We start from the raw sequence: 24,174 nt of genomic DNA on the forward strand, positions 1-24,174 counted from the left end.
ATACGTTCATATAGATATTGTGGTCCTCCCCGTTTCCGAAGGGTACAGATATTTGTTGATATGCGTGGACCGCTTTACGCGTTGGCCAGAGGCTTTCCCAATGAGGGACCAGGAGACAGCCACGGTTGCTCGAACATTTTATGAGGGGTGGATTTGCCGCTTCGGGGTACCCCTGCGAGTCACGACGGATCAAGGGAGACAGCTTGAGTCGTGCCTGTTTAAGGAGTTATGCATCTTGACAGGCACAAATTACCTCCGTACAACTGCCCACCCGCGAACGGTATGGTAGAGCGCCTACACCGCCAGCTAAAAGCAGCCATCCGCTGCCACGAAAATTCGCGCTGGACAGAGGTCCTGCCTACAATTTTATTAGGGATCAGGACAGCTTGGAAGGACGATCTTAGCAGCACCTCGGCAGAATTAGTCTACGGGGAGACAATTAGACTGCCAGGGGAATTCCTCCTTCCAACGCAAAACCACAATAGTCAAAGTTCGTTTATAAGTAATTTAAGACAGCAATGTAGAAAACTAATCCCTACCAGTACCAGTAAACATACTACCTTGATCAAAAAGTTCTAGGACTGTCCCCCGTGTGTCGCTGTCAATCACCCGATTGTTTCTTTTTTTTTTTGTTAGGTTACCATATCTGTCATTAACACTTCCTTCCAATTTCAGCGTCATAGCTTGATATTTGTAAAAGTTACGCTGTACTGAGCACATCTCCTTTGTTCGTGTCTTCGATTTTGAAAATGGCATCATTCGAGCATCAACGAGTTTGCATTAAATTTTGTGTAAAAAACGGATTTAACGGTCCGCAGACCTTGGATATGTTGGAGAAGTGTTTCGGCAACGATACTCTTTCGAGATCAAACGTTTTTCGATGGCACGAACGCTTCAGAAGTGGTCGTGAGTCGGTCGAGGATGACAAACGCAGTGGCAGGCCGTCAACGTCGAAAACCGATGAAAACATCGATAAAATTCAAGAAATGTTGTCCGAAAACCGCAAATTGACCATCAGAGAGCTGGCAGAGGACTTGAACATTGCTTATGGATCCGTTCAAGACGTTTTGGTTAGTGATTTGGGCCTCAGACGTGTCGCTGCAAAACTGGTGCCGAAAGACCTCAATTTCATGCAAAAAAAGGACCGCGTTGAAATCGCGAAAGACATGATTTCCAAGGCCGAATCCGACCTAACATTTATTAAACGTATCATCACTGGAGATGAGACGTGGATTTATGAGTATGACACACAATCTAGACATCAAGCGAGTGAATGGCGTGCACCGGAAGAGCCGAGACCGAAAAAACCACGTCGTTTTCAGTCAAGAAAGAAGGCGATGCTCACGGTTTTCATGGATTACAATGGTGTTGTGCATCAAGAATTCTTGCCAGAAAAACAGAGAGTCAACAAAGAGTATTATTTAGGCGTTTTGAGACGTTTGCGCGAAGCAATTCGTCAAAAAAGGCCAGATTTGTGGGCAAACAACTCGTGGATTTTGCACCACGATAACGCACCGGCGCACAATGCGATCCTTATCCGTGAGTTTTTGACGAAAAACAACACGAACACTATCCAGCAGCCTTCAAATTCACCAGATCTGGCTCCCTGCGACTTTTTTCTGTTCAACCGAATTAAAAAGCCGCTTCGCGGAACGCGTTACAGTACCCGAGAGGAGGTCATGACAAAATCGAAGACGGCTCTGATGGACATACCGAAAATTGAGTACCAGCGGTGTTTCGAGGATTGGATCAAGCGCTGGCGCAAGTGCATTGCAGTCAATGGGGACTACTTTGAAGGGGACCATATCGATTTGGACGAATAAATTTGTATTTTTGATTTTATGAATAAAGTCCTAAAACTTTTTGATCAAGGTAGTAACTCGCAACGTATTTTTATATTCAAGGATCTTTTCACGTGCAGCCATGTATTTATCAGACATGACGCGGTCAAAAAGATACTACAAAATTCTTATGATGGACCGTATTCGATCTTTTTCTGTTTGTCGCCGTGACGTTTCGCTCTTTTGTCTTGCCGCAGGCTCCGCGTATAGAAGTCCCGTGTGTACGCTCCGCAATAAAGAAAACTCCGTGTTATTAAATCGAGTGTGGTAAAAAGGATAATTATTTATTTCCGCTATCCACCTTAGCTGTGTCCGACATAATGCTGCCGTAAGCAAATTCTTATATTGTTACACTGATTTATACAAATCAGAATTCAGAGTCACTATTAGTCAATAGCTTTCTCATTATAAAAATAAGATAAAAATACAATGATTATTAATTTATTAGATTTACTATGATTGAATTGCACGGGCGAGGAATGTAGAACGCCAACATTGTTATGATTATCGGATACGAAAAAGAGAAGATAAAGAGAACAGCAATAAGGGCAGAATTCAAATTACTGAATCATTACTATTGAAAGTAGGAGACCTTTCATCAATTATTCAAGGCGATGAATTCTCTTTCAGCTAGCTTCATAAAATGCGTGGAACGAAAGTGCAATAACCGAGTGTACGACAATCGTTAATAATTTTTGAAAAAGGCTACGGAGACGTATTGAAGCAGAAGTATCTTTTGAATGTTTAATGTAAATTTTATAGAATGAAATGTATAGAATATTAAATTAACGTGTTCTTAAGTCTAAAACAGTTAAATATAAATATAGAGATATACAGACGAAATTTTCTCTGCACCCTGTAAGCGAGTAAATTTCGGAAAGAAATCCTATGGAATGCGCAGGAAAGCGCATAGAATTGCAGCGCTGTTGCATTGTCGTGTTTGCAATATTTCCATCTGACTGAGATATTGACGACAGTACACGTGCGAGCCGCGGAACGCGAAATTCTGTGATTCGATATCGCGATGCAGAACGGGAAGCGAGTATGAATGCGACGGATAGCGGTACGGGCACAATAAAATCAAATGACCGAACGTCTATCGGTGGATTCGGAACAACGGCGGTATTAGTATACCTTCAAACACAGCCGGGATACGTAGTCCTCTGTTCTCGGCGTCGAAAGCGCACGTGCGATATGCAAATGCAACAGCCGCAGTAAGATCAATGCAACAAGTGCATTTAGATTCCCGACGGTGTTGATTTTGCCTAGGAAGCTGCATTTCCTCGGAAATGTTTTTCGGTCACCTCGTGGTACTGGACATTTCATTATTCATCAGTTGTAAAATAAAAATTTTACAAATTAAACTCACTCGAACTTATAATAACAATCGTTATTTGAAGTTAAGCACCGAATTGACATCCCAAAATATCGTAGTCATTAAATATTAGCTTAACCCTATTTTATTTTAAAAATCCTAGTAATATTCAATTTTTTCAGTGTGTTACAATAAAAATTAATTTCAACTAGTTTCGTAAAGGTCTACTGTAAGGTTAACTCATATAGGAAAAGTGTCTTACGAATTATGTTGGAAAAAATGATAAGTAAAATTATGTATGATTCTAAATGCATTAAGTTGTATTTTTGTCTCGATTAGTGTTCTCAAATTTCTCTGCTGCATTTATTACAGAGGATGTATTTTTAGGCCAACAGAACTGAGAAAGTATGAGTAACAAGTTAGTGATAACCGAAGACTTATGCAAAGTTTCAGATAATTCAGTCTATTTGTAATTTATCAAAATTTATAGAAAATTGCTACGTTCCAGTTTAAAATTTGTAATGATTTATTATTCAAACTTAGTTGCGTTTCTCTATAAGTACTATAATTAATATTGATCGCGGGTTTTCTATTACCAAATAATCTTCACTGTACGAACATCGATCGAGTTGCGCGTTGTTTGAGTTCATTTTCCTTCGAATCTATGAGGCTACGTTTGCATTTTATGTTGACTTTGTTGTATATCTATCGATCAATTTGTTATGTGTTTCGACGAGATTTGTTTCGTACTGATGTTTGTATTTGTATGTCGATGTTTGCTCTTTCTCTTCATATACGCCAGGAAATCCAGAAGATTACTTTATGAAAAATTGATAAAACTTTTTCCATAAATCATCTGCACATCACATTTTCGGATGCTGTCATTTCAACATTTTTGAATTGTTATTTAATAATACGAAAACGCCGAACGTTGCCACAATATTATTTTACGTATTCTCAGTTCATCGTGAAAGGTTAGACGAATAATTGATTAACTCTTTCGGTAAAACGTTTTCGGTGATTCCAGAAAAAAAAACCGCCACTTGACAATTTCTGCTGTTGGTTTCTCGTTACTTGCTCGTTATCCTATGGTCTCCGATTCGGTATAAGGTGCACTTCGTGGTTTAAGACCTGCGGACAATCCCTGATTCTATTTCCATCATTAATGCTCGGCGGATAGGACGCATGTGCTCCATTGCGGGAAATATACTTGCTACTACAGGAAAAACGCGGTTTTACATGTGTGTTTGACAAATTATGATGGAGCCAGCGTTCGTTGTTATTCGATCCGAAGCTTGTTATCGGGAAAAACGTAATAAGATAGTTCCATGTTTCTCCCTTTTTTGCCGGAACCACTTGCGTGGTTCTCATTTTTCATCCGCCAGGATGCGGATATCATCCGATATTTGTACGAGGAATATTTAAACAAATTATGCGCTAACGTAATGGTAGATAAGTTCATTGGAAACGCGATCTCCGAAAAATACCGGCTGTTTACTTAAGGCTTCTTGCAGCTTCAGTTTAAAGTCTAGAATTATGAATATAGTTGGTGGAAATGTAAAGAAGCGTAACTAGAGTCGAATTTCTGTAAGTATTTTTCGAAAATGTAATTTGAACTATTGTCGCACTTCTAAGTGAAATTTTAATTAAAATTATAAAATGGAGCGGCAGTATTTCCTAATATTTTTAATGCAGAACGACGGAGCACCGGTTCAATGCTATAAACATATAAATAAATATCCACTAGAGCGGCCTTGTTGAGGCTATTTAATAACGCAATCGCTTTGTCGAGCGTAAGGAAGACCGTGGATTATTAAATATGAATTGTCAAGCAACTTTTTAATTCCGCGCTTTTGAATTATGTGAACCGGGAGACGCGGCGAGGTGATCGATACGCGTTTGATATATTTATGCGACATGGACGATGCATATTATTCGCAGAAAATGCATGAGCATACGTTCGACAAGCTGTACGAGATTAATATTTTTTTCCGTGAATGATACGTCAAATCTATCATTCCTTTTAATTTTTTATAAATTAACGGCTGCAAAGTAAAATCGTTTCGACATCTTGCCGCGTAATCTCTGATTCATAGAGAAGTAAATTATTCGTGGTGAGATGAAAGAATATTTTCGATGAAAATATCGAACACGTACTGCTCAAGCGCAATGGAGTTGAATTTCGTGATACACCTATGAAACTATGGAACTCGCGACGGCACTGCGCAGAAAGATATGTATGCTGTGTGAGTGAAGAGAGGTGGAGCAGGGATGGGAATCTTTTTTATGAAACGCTGCAAATATTTTTTTATGAATCGGGTAAAAATGTACAACGTAATTGCAGAGTTCCGTCTGAATTTGTTTAATTTGTTCCGATATGTTCGGTACGACGAAATTATATTTCGATCAGTTTTGACGTAATTTTAGTTATTAGTGCTTATTTTAGTAATTAGTGCTTTAATTATTCAGTTGCCGCTGTATAAAATACTCAGGAGTTATAGTTACTCCTTTACGGAAAAAATATAAAATAATGTAATAGGCATGAAAAATATTTCAGTTCTTTTATGCATACGTGCATCATCTAAATTTTTCAGCGACAGTCTATATAACACGTACACAGATGATCATTTCAACTGCAGTTCGTCACTGATATACGATTGAATTTCGTTGCAATCTCTTTCACACAAAAATGTGTAAAGAATTTGTTTAAAAAATAATATACGTACTTCGAAAGAATGCACCTGAAATATCCGCTTTATTATGCTTAGATTATGGATTTCTATGCATTTATGGCACAATTTACAAACCCGTTCTTTACATTTATTTTCAATTTATCCAAAAGCTATATAAAGGTTAATTATTCAAAATTGTCCCGTTAACTACTATTTTCGACATATTTATATGTAACTTCAATATAAACGAATCTTTCTTATCCTGTTTTCATAAAACGTTCTACGAAAACAGAAAGATTCACAGTTCACAGTTACTGTAGAGGTATTGGAGGTGTCTTCTTTCTAAAGACAGACTATAAAAAATGATCTAGCGGACGTAATGATTGTTGGACCTGATCAATAACAGACTATCGCTTGATCTAATACGTCTGATATAGCAGTTCCGACCATGGGTCATCCTGATTAGTCACAGACTATTACTTGATCTAGCGGTGCCGATCATAGCTAGCCCTGATCAGTAACAGTCAATCGTTCGATTTAGCGGACTCACTAACCTCCGAGCTGGTCGAAGTGGTACTGTCCGCGCTGTCGGTGGTCGTCACAGATGACAGCGGCGATCTGCGACTCCGCTGCGCCCATTTGTCCCGTATGGACGCCACTCCGGTCATAACACCGATCCTGCTGGCTGCATTTCCGATCGCGTTTTCGGGCTTCGCGGCTGCATCATTTCCACCGGTTCCGCCGACGGCTCCAGCGTTGCCTCCTCCACCGCATGCTAGCTCCAGCACATCGCCCAGGACCTCAGACAACTTGCTCGGCACTTTGACGAAGGTGTCCAAGACTTCTCTTCTTAAGGATTCCTTTCTTACAGGGCCCCCAGGGACCCTAGTTCCGCTGTGGTGCCTTGGCTAGCAGCGTTAATTCGTTTCCAACGCTGATCACCTTCGATGTGGACAGGCTGTCCAACGATCTTCGTTCTCGTGATAGATCTCGGTTGCTATACTATGACCTAGACTGACGTGAACCTTCGTTAACACTACCTGGCCTGGCTACCCGGGCCTGGTTAACGCGTTTGTTTGGAAGCGAGGACCAAAGTGCGAGTAAGAAGGATGCGAGTGCAACAATTAGACTGCAGACATTTTTGTATTGATGGCAAATTTCATATTTCCGGCTACAGGAAAATGCGCGTGCTAAGCAGAATTACTTTTACACGTTCACTATCTCGTTTCGGTCATAAATACTTAAATCCTTATATTCTTGCTTCACTCGTATCTTCAATTGCAGAAAAGTAACCAGAATGACATAATATGAATGCCACGTAGTGCGACCTACGCTGATCAAGCGTAACGTAATTTTGGAAACGGGTCTTCCAATTTGCCAACTTCGATTACGGCGTCCAGTCTTCGTGAAGGCTAGGGGGTTGCTACTATAAATATTTGCAATATAATTCCGAGAAAGGTTTCGTCTACCCAACGTTTCCAGAGAATTCATGATATCGCTGTCCAAATAAAAATGATTACTCTCCCTCTTGACAGACTAGAAATAGCCTACTAACAGCCTGCTAAGTGGTTAAGCGTTAAGGTCACCGCAATGATTACTCGCAGACGTTCTTCCGTTTCGTTTTTCTCATCGCCGAGCCTCTGTGACACGACATTTTCAGGTGAAATGTCAAACAAGTTACTATTAATTCCCATGGCTAGAACAGTGATAGACATTTCCAAATGGAACAAGGAGGGACGTCTAACATAAGTGGGCGTGGCTGTGCTTGAAACTACCGACATACCATATCACAAATCCACCTTATCTAGCTTTATTGAAACAGTAAATCGTAGCTCCCCATCCTAAATAATAGATTATGAGTGAATGCAATAACTACTGTCCGCAGCTCAAAAGATGGCACAGAGAAAAGTGTAGAACCGACTGCCTCTAAGCCACCCATGTTAACGCCCTCGCAAAAATAGGGTAAACACGTTTCCCGTATTGGCAGAAATGATCCCTTCCTATTAGCCCCAATTTTCAGGAAACGAAGGATTCGAGTCTGGCCGATTGTAAACAAACAACGCCTACTGACTCCCGCCACCGTCTCGATGTCCCGCTCTTTTCATTATTATTGGCTAAGCTATGCACTGAACAAGAGTTGTGATTAGCTGGGGCGGATTACCGATCCTCCGTACTCCTCGCATTGATTAGATTATAAGTCTTCTCGTTTACCATTAAAAGTGGAATTTGTAAGGTCACCAGCCTCGTGACAGAATTGTGTCATCTTTTCAGCAACGGACGGTACATGTATTTAGTTTATTTATTTCGACGCGCTGTTTGAAATACCTTCAGTAATCAAAAACAGTAATCTGCTACTGCAATAATTATTGACATCGGCTATGAAAAAATGGATTCAGGAATCATGCAACCTTTATTGCTTCCATCAAACACTCATACAATCTGTAGTTCTCTTATAAAAATGCAGATATTCATAAGAATCAATGGTCTATTCGCAACCTTTTCAAGTAGCGAAATAAAATGGTGCAACAGTTGTGAAGAGCAGACAGAAACTTTAAACATTGTTCAGAGAGGACGATAAAGATGGTTACAGGAGCGTTTGTTGGTAATCAGCATTGAGACGACCCTAATGGTTCACCGTGAGGTACGTTGAGACTCTCTATGTACCGGTTTTATTGATCGACCTGTCGAGTGCATGGGGAACAATTTGGACCGACGCGGAGAGCACCAGAACACACGTAAGACTCAAAGTTGCAAGACAATTCTACTTGGCTGAATGCTAAGGGTAAGTTCCGTCGGAAACGTCGCGGATAAAGCTGTGTCGGGATCCGATCTGAAACAAGTTAGCGGTGGCGGTCCTATGCACGTTCGACAACTCGAGGCTGCGACGGTTCCGATGATTTCCCATTGATGGATACCGCCGAAAATCTATGAAAAATGAATCACGGCACTTGGGCCAGCACGGTATCTTAGCAAGCCATCGTCGGCCCTTTCCGAACCGCCGTTAAAAATGCATCGCCCGGCCGGTAGCTAATTAGGTTAATTGACGAAACGAAGGACGAAACACTAGCGGCGTGTCCGTGCCGCAGATTTTAATTAAAATTTTCATTAAACTGAATGTTGTTAAACCGCTATAATAAATTGCTCGGAATTACCGGGGGCGAAAAAGCTGGTAAACATCGGGCCGACGCTATAAACAAAGGGACAAAGCGTGTTTTATACGGGTTACGTCCGCCGTACAAGAGGTTTTTTACCCGATGTTTGCGAACTAATACGTGGCGCTTGTTGCTTCGATAAATAATATGGACGGTGAACTTTGAAATTACATCGTCGGGACAATGGTCGCGCGCAGGATCAGCCCGGAAAATATTTGACATACTTTTGAACATTATTGTCATTGCTGGAACACGGAAGAGAATCGCCGTTGGCGAAGTTGATTCTTCGATTCCGGGAAAGAGAATTTCGAATTTTGTTCGCTGAAATATTCTGAAGACCGATGCGAGATTTCGATATGCCATCTGTTCCACTTTGTTGAAGAACGCGCGATATTTCCCAATAACAGCTGTTCACCTCGCGCCGGGGACAACAAGTGAGAATTTACGATTATTCTCCGAGAACTTCTACCGCAAAGTTTGGACTAAGGATGCGGTGTTACGTCAATAAAAAGGATGCTACTATTTGGACATATTGTACGCAGTAAATAGTTTCGAAATAATAATGGTTTTACGACTATTCGTAGCGTATTTTCAAGGTAATGTTTGAACAGAAAATAATTCGATAATAGTTGAATGAAACGGTTGCACTTTAGTCTGCACATTCTGTACCCGTGAAACATTAATCGTCTCGTGATTTTTCCAGAGAATTGACGAAGTCAGATTTCAATTAAGAAAAGATTATGCATATTAGTCTGAAGTGTCAATTACAAATCATTCAATACTCTCTCGATGAAAGTGCTGATACTATACCAATGAAATAAATGCAAATAATTATGCGTTTTAGTTTATATTTTCATCAATTCTATATTATTTATTCTTTTTACTATGTTACAAACGATTCAGAAGGTCATTTTGCAGAAAAAAATAACTTAACACTGCGTAAATAAAACAGATGCAAAAAAGTATTCCCTTATAGTTTGTATTTTTAACAGTTCCATATTATTATTTCTTTTTACTATTTTCAAGGAGAGTTCACAGAAGTATGTTTCAAAGAAAAATAACTCGATATTGCATCAACGAAACGGATACAAATAGTTGTATACTTCAGTCTACATGTTGCACAGTTGTATATTATTAATTGTTTTACTAGTTTCCAAGAGAATCGACTACGTGATGTTTCACTAGACATAATCTAACATTGCGTCAATGAAATAAATGCAAACAATTCTGCATTTCAAAGAACTCACTCAAAGAAAGAGTACGGAAGTTCGAAGAGATCAGTGCTGGGAACAAAAGGATTTTTCAAATTCCGTCGATGGGTGGGAGACAGGCGAAGCACGAGTAGAATTATTAGAGTTCCATTGACTGTGTTCAATGAACGCGATAAGCTGTCGATCGTATATTATAATCCACGATTCTTTTCGTGCCAGCAAGACACGAAGGAATATTGAATTACGCTGAGGAATTGATCCTCCATTGCATGCAAGGAACCGACGTACTTTGTTCACGTCTTGCAGAAAATTTACGTTCCGACCATCACGAGATTCTCTACATTTCAATAAAACGTTGCAGTGGAATGTTGAAACGACAATGCGATTTTATCAGTACTATAAAATATATAATGACGATTGCTGAGTCGTTATCTTGAATAGTTCCACGCAATCAAAGTTATTTGGTAAATGATCAAACTATGTTAATTGAATTAGAGTTCATCATAGACGTTACTGTTTTGTGCATCCCTTATCATAAAAATTCTAACGAGCGTACAGCGTAATAAAAATAAATTTTCAAAGATGGAAAATTGTGGTCTGAAAACTGATAATATTACAGACTTTAACCCTTAATAACCTAGAGTTTCAATTTTGATACCAATCTTTTAAACCGAATGTTCACATTACTATTAGTTTTTTTTATAGGTTGGCTGTACGTATTTTACTGTTGTATAATATTCTTTCCAACGAAATTAAAAAAAAATCTAATGTCATTATTGTTTTATTTTATCTATGACATATTACTTGCGCGGCAAAGTGAACAAGTAAACACATTTTACTAAAAGTTTTGTTGAATACAACTTTGATATATTTTCTTTTTCTGAAGAATATAAATACTTTTGAGGTAAGTGAATATATTATTTTCGCTATGATATAATTATTTTTTGCGAGTGCATGTTTTACTTGAAGAAACTAGTGCTATTTTTGTGAGTATCAATTTTGATACTTCAGGCATTCCTTCAGGCATTTTTTTCTAAATAAATATGTAAAATAAATATTGTGTAAAAAATAATCACTTTCGTAAATCAGGCTACTAAGGGTTAAGATTTTTCTGCAACGGAAGAGATACGGAACCTTTTACCACGACACTGTCGCACACTCTTCTGTTTATATTTGAAGGAGGTCCAAAATTCTTCAAGTTGAAGAAGAAATAAGAAATTCGCTGGTACAGACGATGCGCGTACAAACGATGTTTTCCCTCGATTTATCTTATAATTTTCATCGGTCGATCGTTGCAACAAAATAATATTACTCTTCCGTTCGTGTTTACTAATGAAAGCCTATCGGGCGGCGACAAAGGAGCTCCACCGAGTTTTCACGAAAGAAAAACGAATATCAACGACAGTATAAATTTCTCTGTAGCTCTGGGATGTTTCCGCTGAAACAAACGACGAAACATGTTCCGAAGTTGGCGGACATTCGATGTCTCTGGTTGTTATTAGCTATCCGAGAAGCAATAAGTTCGAAACATTGTTCAAACGAAGTAATAAGGTCTCCAGTATTCGCGGATAGACGCCGCAGGTCGTCTTTATGCAACCTGCGAGTCTTTGAAATGAAATATCTTAATTAGCTTAACTACGCGACGCGGCGAGTATCATAGTTAAATCACGAAGGACACGCGACAGGAAGATCCTGTTGCGTGGAGCTAGCAAAGCGTAATATAGTTCCTCTTTCGCCGAGATATTCAGGCAGGCATAATTATTACACCCGATGGAGAACGCACAGTCCTTATTATTCACGGTCCGACGGTGAAAATTACATGCGTGTACGTGTTAACAACGAGACATTATTTGTGGATTATAGAAACACGACGATTTCTCCAGAAAAAGAAACATTATTAACATATTGACGTTAATAGTCTGAAATGATTTTTGCACCACAGGATTGCAATAGTTGAGAATGTTTAAAGAAATTCTAACAGATATCACAGATGGTCCTGACACCTTAGAGAAGTTATTAAAGAGGTTATTAATAGGAAATTATTATTGTATTGACGTTAACACTTTACCGACCGGTAGTCTATAAATTTTTCCCCGACTGGCAGTCTGCGAATCGATTGTTATGGCTATCAATAATTTGCAACCTATTATTGAGGTATTATTTGCTTCTTCTGGACACCGAAGAAGCAACACAGTTGATAATGTTCGAAGGAATAATTTAAAAATTGAATATGAGTCTGCTTCTTTACAGAAATCGACTGCGTTATTTAAAAAATTATTCGTAGAACGAGCTATCCTTTCGGTTAAATTAAACTACGAATTCATCGCATTATCGTGTGTCCAATGATTACCAATTGTTGACTCTCGTGTCCGCGCATCGCTGATGAATTCTACTTATGATAATGGCTTATAAACAGTGCGCCCCGTGGCGACATGCCGCTCGTTTCTCATGACCATTCATAATCGATAGGACGTAGACAGTGTATCGCCATGATCGCTGTTTATTATTATGTTATTCTACAGTCTTGAGAATTTCTTTCATTCACGTCGTTCTTGTCAAAAGCTAATGACTGCGACCGAATAGGTCGAATTCGTTGCGCAATTAACGATTCTTTTATTTTTTTACTATTTTTTTACGGATTGTTTTCACGATAAATTTATACTTTTTATCTATTGACAAACTTTTGAATCAATCTGCTGTATTTCAAAGAAATAGGGTACAAGGTATAATTATCGTACTATAATTCAAAGCAATTACCAAATCAGTCCGGGATTAACACATCGAGAGTAGGAAATCAACATTTGCAATGTCCACGAAATCTAAGTAACTTGATTAATGAAACAAACTAGAAATTCCAAATTTACCATAGCCTATAGTATTTTAACTTTCTCTCAATTTAAATATCCTTATACAATTCTTAACATAACTAAACTTAAACTTAGTTCTAATATATTACAATACTATTGATTTTCGAAAACTAAACAAAATTTAAAGTTACCAATATGCAATGCAGCACACGACGTGTTAAGAACTTATTAAATTTTCAATCCGTTTAATAAAACTATTGGCACAGCACAAAGACATAATTTAAAAGTATTACTTTCAATAATAACCTCAGAAGAAACGATTGCATTCTATTATCAAATACAAATTGCTATCATCACGGAACAGTTTAATAAGAAGTTCTTCGTCTTCTAATTTCTACTGAAAGTAATCGACGGCTGATAAAGTGTCAAATGTTGCCCGAATCGTACTCGACGCTGTAAGTTTGCTTGGTTCTCTCACTTAGTTTCTTCGGCGAGCAAAAATCCAGTTTTACCGAGAATTAGGAGTCCCGACCTTGAGCCTCGCTCACGCTCTCCCAGAGATCTGCCGGACAGGATTCAATTAGTTCGCAGGATTTAGCCAGGAGACCCTGTTTCGGTTCCTTTTCATCCCGTCTCGTTCGATCCCGCCGAAAGGGGGTAGGGACAACCGGGGGGAAATCTTTTTCCCGCTCGTGAAAATTCTCCCCTTTCGATGTTTCATTCTCCGCAGCAAGAGAAAAGCTCTACCCGAAAGGAGCAGTCTTCTTACAAGAAGAGGACCTCGAATACTCTACGCGATAGAACAGACAAATTTCGCAGTCGTTGGAACGTCCCGCGTTTCGAGAAGCTATAGCCCGAACTTCCAGAACCGGGGGACACTCAGCAGGCATGCTCCGAGGCTGCGAGAACAACTTTGCGATGGAATTTCTTAATTAGCTGGGCGAACCGCTGCGGAACGTAACCGAGTTTCGGGAGACACAGCTGATGGCTCTTCATAGCTTTCGGCTTCTTCTTCGAGAAGATGAGGCGAGTGTTTTCTCTTTAAGAAGGTACTCCGATCCAGAGTGTCACTTTTATGCGCTTCTCGGAATTATTTTCGACAATATCAGGAAACCGTTTCGTGTTCATTTTGTGTACGTATATACACTGTTATTTTGAGCATTTAATGTTCTTTTCAAGTTGAAATACTTGAAACAATTGAAGCTGTTTTTCCTTGAACAAGGTATTATTAAGGAATACTTTCAGGCGAAAAATAAGTAGAATTAATTAAAATGAATAAGATATCTCTAGTGATTTTGAAAAATAGAGACTCTTTGAAACTCTAATTTTAATTCTGTACGCTTGTTTATTTTATTTTTATTTAAAATTTTAGACCAGATTGCTTTCTTACATCACTGTAGTCTCGTCTACCTTACTGTGATCTAGACTGATAGAAAATAACATGATGGAAGCGTTACAGGCAGCATTCTTGAATAATCAATATACGCTGCAAGTAGAGCTAGTCGATAACGGTCAGACACACACTATACTCCATAGTAAATGAGCCGAATCAATTCTTTATCACGATTTTTCCGATACCGTTATATTTTATTTTAACATAATAGTCGATATACTATAAATTTTGTAACCTCAAATGCTCATCATCATAACATTTTATGAATTTTCTGTTTTTAGATATTGCGAGATATTTGATTTCTCAGACTGTTGTACGATATATTTTCGAAAAATGTAACATTACAGCTAAAACAACATTTGTTAATTTAGCTAATTTAAAAATATTTTTAATACCAATATTTCAAAAGAGTGTACGAGATTTAGGAAATTATCTGTACCATTTTTGTTGTTTCTTAGACAAAATCTGATGATGCTAAGTTCAGAAATTATAATTTATCCGTATCAATTGTCTGCAGAAAATAATTCCAATCCGTGCTCATGCTTTGACGAACCTTGTACATGTATCGATGGTTCGTTTCAATTTTCCCGTAGGCTGCGGCGAGCACCGTAGGTGTATAAAAATAGGTTATCAATGATCGAACATCGCTGTCAGAAATCGAGCGAGAAGAATACATCCCCCGGTAAACGCTAACACGGAATGGAAACATCAAAGACACGCACCTCAAACAATAGCCGATTGTTTTCCTACGGGAACGTAAGAGTAGAGAGCGGCTAGGTCGATCAGACTGCCAGGTCGGAATCGATATTTACACTAATTATTGCCCTTGTTCTCTGTTACCTTCTCTGACAAAGTAACCCCCTTCCCCTTTACCGTCCTCTCCTCATCATTCAGCAACTGTGTCAGTTGCTCCTTATCACGTTGATTACCACACGAATTTTCGTGTCTCTCTCCCGAGTTTAATTTACACTCATTAAAAACAAGTGTTGATAACATACGTCGCACATCTTCTTCGATACCTTACATTGTTAAATACATTTTGACACGAATTCCGACAAGATTAAACGCAAATGCAATATTTTGTGCGTCATACAATCTTTAATTTTCGAATACCGGTGATATTATATTATAATATTAATGATTTAAAATTCTCATTTGCATGCAGATTCACGACCGAGTTATCGCGTAGAGTTGTATTAATATTATCACTGTAATGATACAAACCGAGAGATGAATAAGCAACTCTTGTCATTGTTACGGACACGATGATAATTAACAATGGAAAGCATATGCGTATGGCAAGGTACGGGAACGGCTTTCGTAATTATTTTATATTTAACCTCATTAACAGTATAATAAACGAATAAATTATGCGTTCGAATGAAAACGGGATTCGTTTTCCACAGGACGATAGGAACGAGACGTATTAGCGGTTCGGAAAGATGAAACGCCAACGAATTGGACATGAAACGATCCTGCTGGACAATGGTACGCAAAAGGAAATGTCTAATGTCCACCGCGGAAGCTGTGCTTCTGCGAGAGACTCGATTAACAATTAATGGATTAACCTATATGTTCGCGGACAATGCCGCTTTTTACTCCGGCGAAGAATAGGAGCTCCCGCGAGGAGTTCGCTACAGAAGTCGACGACATTGAGAAAGAACGTCTGCGAGTCCGGAAAAGAATTTAAACGGTCCTCTCTTCCCATTGAAATGTATGAATAGTCGGTTGGTGCATACGAGATTGCTGATAGCATAGTGTTTAAACTTTCTATGATTCGAAATAACGTAACGATTCGTCACATTGTTTTATTATCTTCATCCGTTCAGCCTTTACTAATTTAATAAAATGCATTTTAAAATGATTTCTTTTGCGTATGTCATCCCCTCTCAGGAGACATCGTGATTCTAGTATATGACTAAACATTAATGTTTATTAGCGATTTACAACTACAATATTTCTCGATGTCTACAAATGCATATAAATCAAATATTATTATAATAATATTATATATACATGTACGTATATACATATGTAACGTATATTATATAATAATATAAATGTTCATAAGCGCTGGTAGGTAACATCCACGGAGGCGCGGAGTGCAAAGGAATGAAATACAAGAACACGTGTATATTAACACATTATACAATAGGATTCTATTACCAGCGTTTTTTAATAATTCTGCCTTGTCGGAAAGAATCTTGACAAACTTTTTAACAAAGATGACGAATTTAATTTTAAAATAATGAACCACTCCGAATAAACGCATAGTACATTTCACAGTAAATGGAATTTTCATCAAGCTTGGAACGATATCCAATGAACGACAATATTTGAGTACTTGCAAATTATTTGAAACTTTGCCGTGAACATAGATGTTAGAGTAAAAATTACATTCAGCATAATTTAGTTCTCCGGTGGAATGAGTATGTAAATGGAAACCATTTTGTGCAAACAAATTAGACCGGGTAGAGAGTGTGAAATGTTTTCATAGAAATCCTACACGAAACAGCAATTTCATATGCATCAATTTAATAGTTTGCCAAGTGCGACGAGCCGAGTTTCATGGACTCAACTGATTAATACAGTGTCACATTCGTACCTGCGGTGTGCATCTTCTGGTTGCTGAAGGGACAACTAAGGACCTATAGTACCTAATAGTTGATTGGAACGCTTTGCAATCTACTGTTCGAGAGATCTTGCCCCCATAAAAAGTTAACGAATTGAAAATTCTACCATGTAACATCTTAAATTATAAATCCCTCAACTTAGTCAGATTTAAATTTTACATTTAGTAGAAACGGTGATAAAAAGAGAGTCAAATTTCATTTTTCATTCTAGATCCTACTGATTAGAAAATAAAATGTCCTTTTACACTCTCCGCTATAATTTCAAAAACTAATTTTCCTCTTTAACATTTTATCTACCACGTCACTCAATTGTGGGTGATGGAATTATTTGCTTGGGGTTGGAAATTAATTTTTACGCTAATCTATTTTATCTTCCTAATCTTATCAGGACTTGCAAAATATCAGAATATTGACAAATTAATTAACGTGATATAGATTGACGGTCCAATTTTAATTTGACGAAATTTAGATTGTTGGCGTGCAAATCAAGTGCTTAAGATTTGTGGATCTGATCACAAACTACACTATTCCAAAAACGAGATCGTCTCTATAATTTTCAATTTTTTAAAAAATAATAAAAATTATTATAGCAGCTAAGTTCGGAATTCATATCGTTAATTCGTACAGGAGTTAACATAAACGTACTGTTAAAATAGTGTTCAACATTTTTGAGAGCGTCGCGCAAACACGATCAAAATCAGCATGCACGAGGCCGATAGGTCCGTAGTCAGACGGAACACATTTACTTCCGATAAACCAGCTTCCTCTATGTACTATTTCGCGGATGAATGACCAGTACGTTCCTTTGACCTGACTCCGCCGAGCGGAGGTCACAATTAATTCATGCTGTCGATCATGACCGGGTAAAGCGTTTCGTTCTATGATTATAATGGATCCCGGTGATGGGATCGAGCCACCGATGGAATACCATCGATTAACCAAAAATTACTGGCACGACGGTGGCTCGATCGATGGAACATTGAAAAATTATACGGCCCGACGCTGGAGGTTCACTTCTGCCGTGTGACAAAGCAATTTAACCAAGTAAATCATTTTATCGTGGGCAATAACATTTGAGTTGCTCTCATTGAACGTATATTGTGATCTGAAGATCGTTGTGCAATCGCGTTCTTTCTTATTGCCAAACATTATTTCTTGTAATATCGTAATTGAAATAATTTTTGTATTTGAAATTTGAGTGCAAAAGAAAGAGCAGTAGGGAATTCTTGGTTGAAAAATAATTTTGTTTAAAATAGTTGTATTTTTTAATAGAATGTGTGAAATAGCAATCTCAAAACAATGGGTTAAAAATACAATAATCGCTAGATTGCCTAATACATAGTTTTTCATATATATTTCTACTAAAAACCTTTGTGTTCCAATTCTTTCTACAATAAGACATCATCAATTTATTCACTGTTTCATTTTGTTTATTTTTTAATAGAAAAAGTTAATATGTCTTATTTAATAAATATAAAGTTAATCATACTCGAAAACAAGTCAAAGGCACAACAATTGACTAAGAAATCGGCTAATTATCATATTTAGAGTTTTGTTTGTTAGAAGAATTAGGATATCGAAGAAATCTTTTGAACGAACTCGATCAAAAGTGCTGCATTTAAACAACTTTTATACATTTACAATTTTGTTTGGAGAAAAGATTTAACAGAGAAAATTTTGTACCAGGGAATGATACGGTTCAATATTTCTTATATTTTTTTAACGAGATGTAAAGTAGTAATTTTCAAGAGAATGACTAAGATATTCCATTCGATCAACTTTCATATTTCATATTTTGCTATATGGGGAAACATTATTCATTTCATCCACCATTCCTTGTATTTTTTACTGGAATATAAAGTGGAAAATTTTCAGAGACCGGATAATCGTGTCGAAATCAGTGGGAGAATAATTTCCGAAAGCTGGTTTGTAATTTTAAACCATGACTTCATGCTGATTTTTTGCTCGACCTGGACGCTTCACGGTTCTCGGCACGCACGCATGATTTTTTGTTGTCCTCCAATGACGCGCACAATGATATTCCGAGACCATTTTATGTACTTTTATGTAAATACATTAATGACCGCGTAACTGAATACATACGACAGATCCTGTAAAGATCTGGCCACGTTTCAACAAAATAATAACAAACTGGGACCTGTTCGCGTGTCGCAGACGATAAAAATGTTATTCTCCCAAGACACAAGCACCCACAAATTTCGTGACAAATTGTGATAGACTCAAGAATATTTGTCAATGCCTATTTAGAATATGCTGCAAGTGTAACACTTATAAACTAAATATCGTTAATAGAACCACTTTTAGATTCCTCATAAAAGTGCGCGAGGCAACGATAAATTAATTCTAGCATGAACGTTGCCTCATCCATTTATCACAATCCTCATCGATTCTCCATTAAGAAACACAAAGTAAATTTCCAAAGTGGATTGAATTCATTATAAATAGCATCCACTTTCACGCGTCATTTTTCACTGGTTACAACCCGTTCAACTCTATCGTATTTTTCATAAAACCGAGCAATTTTCACGATTATTATAACATAAAAGAGGCCTAGAAAGTATTCAAATGCCTTCTCCTGTCACGATTACGATAACACATGCTCAGTGTTCTAACACAGAAAAGATAAACACAGATAAGATCAATTTTGTATAATAAACAATAAAAACATTCCACGAAATTCGTAATAAAATCCAATCGAAAAACAATTGTCGAAAATGCCTGTGACAAAAGGTACACCGAACGGTGCCGACCATTTCGATACAAACACACCCAGTAACGTCGAAAGAGTTTAGGAAGACAAATCTACCAAGCCAGTATCAACAAAGGGAAACCACAAAAGACACAAGAACTGGGCAATCCAGAGACCAGCGTTCAAGTAGAGCCGTGATCAAATCCAAACAGATCCTCACACCTCGCTATAGCCGCGTCAATCGGTCTGATCAAAGGCAGCGTTATACTACTTGTCCTTTCGAAACTCGTCTCGCGGCAAATCAAGATTAGAAATGCGTTACCGAGATCGGCCCGGCAGGTGCGACGCAGGTGGGTCAGGATCAACAGGAGCGTTCTTCTATCGGCATGTCCCGTTATCGTGGTCACGTCGATTTCCTGCGACGAGGAGGATGAGGATTCTCTGCTAGCTAGTAGCCTGACTCCGACTAAACTACTCTCGACCGTGTTCACGGTGCCTACGTCGGGGTCTGTGTGCCACCAGTAAACGGCGATTCGTGGATCGTGGCCGGGCATGGGGTGGTGGTTGGCTCACTGGAAGGGTGACTAAAGAGAGACGGAGAGACCGAGAGAAAGAAAGAGGGAGAGAGATGCGAAGAGTACAAGGCGCGACAAAGACAGCGAACGCCGAGCACTGGTGGATGTGTGTTTGCCAAATGTACGTGCGGCGATTGGTGAATCGGACAAGGACAAGCGAACAGAATGCGTGCGCCGCAACAGGTTACTCTCCCCTTCGATACGCTCCTGGAATCCTCCTCGAGCCTCCCCTACCTACGGCCAGTCTACACCTCTCGCACCTTCTCGACCTTCCCATTTATTCCTCCCTCCCCTCTTCTTATTCCTGCTTTCTCCAGAGCTACTTTCAAACCTCACGTTTCTTTCTCTCTTTCCCTCATTCAATCCACCCTTCGAGGTTTTCGCGGATTTTTTACTCCCTTCTTGTGTCTCTTCTTCGCAGCCTTTCTGGATCCGGTAATGGTTCACGCGGAGAGCCAGATATTGATGCGGGCTTCACGCGAGTATGATTCTTGTTATTCGCAGGAAGAGGAGAATCTTTCTGCGAGGGTCTGCTGCCGTGGCCGCCGTGGATAGAGGTTTTAAGGCGGCGGCGAATGTTTATCGCGGTGACGATTTCGAAGGTTCTGGATGTATATGGAATTCTTGGGGTTTTAGAGGTTCTTAGGCCTCTGTGGTTGTTATGGATTTTGTGTCACTTCTTGGCAGCGTTGATGAGCACTTTCGAAGGAATAAGAGGTAATGCAATTTTTAGTTATGCAAACGAGTCCGGAATGTAATTAAAATTTGTAGGATCTAGGGATTTTGAGATGAGGCTATCGATTTTTAAGTTTCCAAACATGTCTTTTTTATTATTTATGCAGAATATTAAAACCAATTCTCGAACAAAATTCTTAGTGATTGAGGTGCCGTGAAACTGTGAGATGAGATGTATTTTATAAATATGAGACAATTCTGTTATTTGAGTCTATTATTTAATTCTACGTTATCGTGTTTTTGAAGCAATTGAACTTTACTTAGACTGTTTCAAAGTAAACGTATAATTTTGTCACTTTCGTGATGCCAGGTTAGTTGTAGATTTTGTGGTGTTTTTGGCCCAAGATAGTCGCTTGTCGCGAGAGAAAAGAAAATAAAGTGGCAGGAGAACAAAGAATTGCAGGATCCAGAGTGTAATCAAACTGCCGTATTTGAAATTTTTGGTAGAAGTTAAAATAAATGAATGTATTCGTGGTAACTTAGAAAAGAGAATGGAGGAAGAGGCAGATTATGTAGCTTAAAATGTACGCTAGTTAACTATTTGTTTGAAGGTGTAGAGTAAAATTCGAAGTAGTACGATCAAATTTTATAAATTCCAGTAATACGTATCCTGCCGCACATCTGACGAGGAGGATTTTGCTTAATTCTCATGTGAATTTCCGACGAGATATCGTTGACTTTCCTATCCCCGTAGACTCGACTATCGAGGGATTTAAACCGTTTCTGCGAATGTTTATCATTCCGTGTAATCTGCTTAAGTAGGAATGTAAATGCGGAACGTGGCTCGTTCACAACGATTCGGTGTGAATCAGTCACTCGAATGAGATTATCTCTGAGCATCGGTCCATTAATTATTCCATCGCCGAGTTGGGTCAATTGCGACCCGTGTATAGCCATTGCAGCAATGCGATTGACGGACCTTTCTGTCGCTCCCAGAAATTTGGACAGTTTGTCATACATGCGTATTAATTGATATAATATGCATAAAATATAATTCGCGATCTTTTCACAAATTCTTTGCCGTTAGGAATTTTTAGTCAACGCACAACATTTTTCTCGTTTTCAATTTTCGTGCAATAAACATGGAAACGGGGATTTGCAAAGCATCGAAAAGAATGTATACACGAATAAAACTGAATAATATTTCTGCTGTATTTTATTCGTCAAAAATTTTTCAATTGAAAATATGAACTTGCGAGAACATCGAAATTGAAATGTTAACGAAAATTGATAATATTTTCGCAATATTTTAACCGGAAAAAAGTTTATGGATAAGAGACATTTCATGCAGAATTTAGTTTTCGTAAGATAAATATGAAATTGAACATCTGGAAAGCATTGATAAGAAAATAATGTTTTCTTTTAATACTCCAACCATTAGGAATATTCCATTTCTCATAAAATTGTTGTTTTAGCTAATATATACATTTTCTGCTATTTTGAGAATTCCCATTCGCCATCTATGCAGAATTCTTTCAAAACACGAATGCGCGAAGCAAAAGAGCACTATTTCACATTAGTTATACAATAAATCGTTTATTGCATTGAGAAAAGCGCTGGACGAACATGTAAACCACTCCAAAATTCAGCTTCCCCCGTAAAAATTCGAAACAAACAACAGAACAAATATTCACTGTCACGATTCCTCAAAGGATAAGTTTGCAGTTTTTCTGCCGATTTATACTTGCACCAAGAAAACTTAAGTATCATCGCACCGATTTGTCGATTCAACGAGTATAACTTTCTTTCCTCTTACGTGTCCTTAAAGTTTTTCCTCGAGCTACGTGCTTTACTTCTATTTGTGCGTGTTTACCATGTGCCGGCCTATAAAATAAACAGCAATAAAACCAATTTGTTTCGGACTTGACGATTCCCAGGAGCGTAGAAAAGTTTGTTCGTCGCCGGTGGATCTTCCCGTGACTCGTAAACTTGCGTCACTGGAAATTTCATTTCTCGGAGCCGCGGTGGAGACCGGCGTCAAGACACCGCCATCATCCGTCATTAACTCGCGATAAAGTATGCGGCAAGGTCGCGTTTGAAACTCACCCTGCTACCGCTCGAGGATAAATTTATTAAATTCCGACTGGCAAATTTCCGCGGTCTTATTGCTTATTTCGCGGCCAAGTTTACTACCGACCATCTTCCTCAAACTGCTCGAGCCAATGGCTGACCTTCGCTGGCGTATTCCGCTAGAAAAGAGTCATGTTTACTTGAGAATCTCAAAGAGATAAAATCTTCGGGAACTTCTCCTGAACAAACTAGTCGATTCTGTTCTATCAGAAATACTTTATCCCGAAGTGAATATATTTCACAACTTGTAATAATTTTCCCGTTGCAAAATCTTAAACAGTGCTACAGCGACAGACTTGTTCTCGGAAGCGATTTTCTTGAAGTACCTGCGCACTAGTTTCGCTTTAAACGGTTACCACTTCGCAATGAATCAATTTTGTTCTGCGCCCCTTGTTCGTCTTCGAGACAAAATCATATTTCAGCAGAATCTTCGTCAACCTTTTCTTTCACAGAAACCAGTTCCACGAGACCGTGCATTTTTTAAGATTTTTCAGTGAGAAGATAACTTCGCATGCTTTCAGACAAAAGGTACTCGTTCAAAGAGAAATCTGCTAATTTTTTCAGAGAAACTTCCCGAGGGCCACGTTTTCTACAAATTTTTAATTTTACGCGACCTTCATTTCATTTACATTTCATTCGGAATCTTTAATTAAAATAATCGTCGTTGGAAATCTGTCTCATGTTGTTCAGAACTTTCTGCAATTTAATCGAGAACCGCTAAACTTTGTCAATGTTTTCAGCGGACAGCGAGGAACTGGAAAGGATGTTGCCACAATCAAAACGAAATCGATCCTTAATGATCGAACAGATAATGGGGTGTTCTATTTCGACAGTAATTAGTGTTCGTCGAAGTTGTTTCGCTTCAGGAAATGGTAAATTGCAAACGTTTAGCGTGAAGACTTTAAAAGTTTTAAACTTCGATCTATAGTATCCTGAGAATTGTAGATTTTCTTACCAAAATCATTGATTAGTTTATCACGGATCTCAATTGAAATTGTGCCGTGTGTAAAGTAATAATTGTTCGTATCAGGAAACAGAAGCCACGCGAAAACTTTTAATA

At 38.4% G+C, this 24,174-nt stretch overlaps 1 protein-coding gene across 4 annotated transcripts in view; it reads right to left on the reverse strand.

Annotated features, from left to right (window-relative positions):
* The window catches only part of Sytbeta (Synaptotagmin beta), an 80,585-nt gene that overhangs the window by 48,115 nt on the left and 8,296 nt on the right, over window positions 1-24,174 (reverse strand). Inside the window, exons 1-2 of one of the 4 annotated variants that reach the window (XM_078191972.1) lie at window positions 20,057-20,225; window positions 6,383-6,837 (exon numbers count right to left, since the gene is read on the reverse strand). The exons of 2 other annotated variants lie outside the window; for them this stretch is intronic. In XM_078191972.1, coding sequence (XP_078048098.1) covers window positions 6,383-6,496 — 114 coding nt within the window. In that variant the 5' untranslated portion in view covers window positions 6,497-6,837; window positions 20,057-20,225. Of the gene's footprint in view, window positions 1-6,382; window positions 6,843-20,056; window positions 20,226-24,174 lie in introns of those variants that run through there. One more of the 4 variants, XM_078191971.1, reaches the window with a different exon arrangement.

The sequence above is a fragment of the Augochlora pura genome, chromosome 10 (genome assembly GCF_028453695.1).
Source record: "Augochlora pura isolate Apur16 chromosome 10, APUR_v2.2.1, whole genome shotgun sequence".
Classification (NCBI taxonomy): domain Eukaryota; kingdom Metazoa; phylum Arthropoda; class Insecta; order Hymenoptera; family Halictidae; genus Augochlora; species Augochlora pura.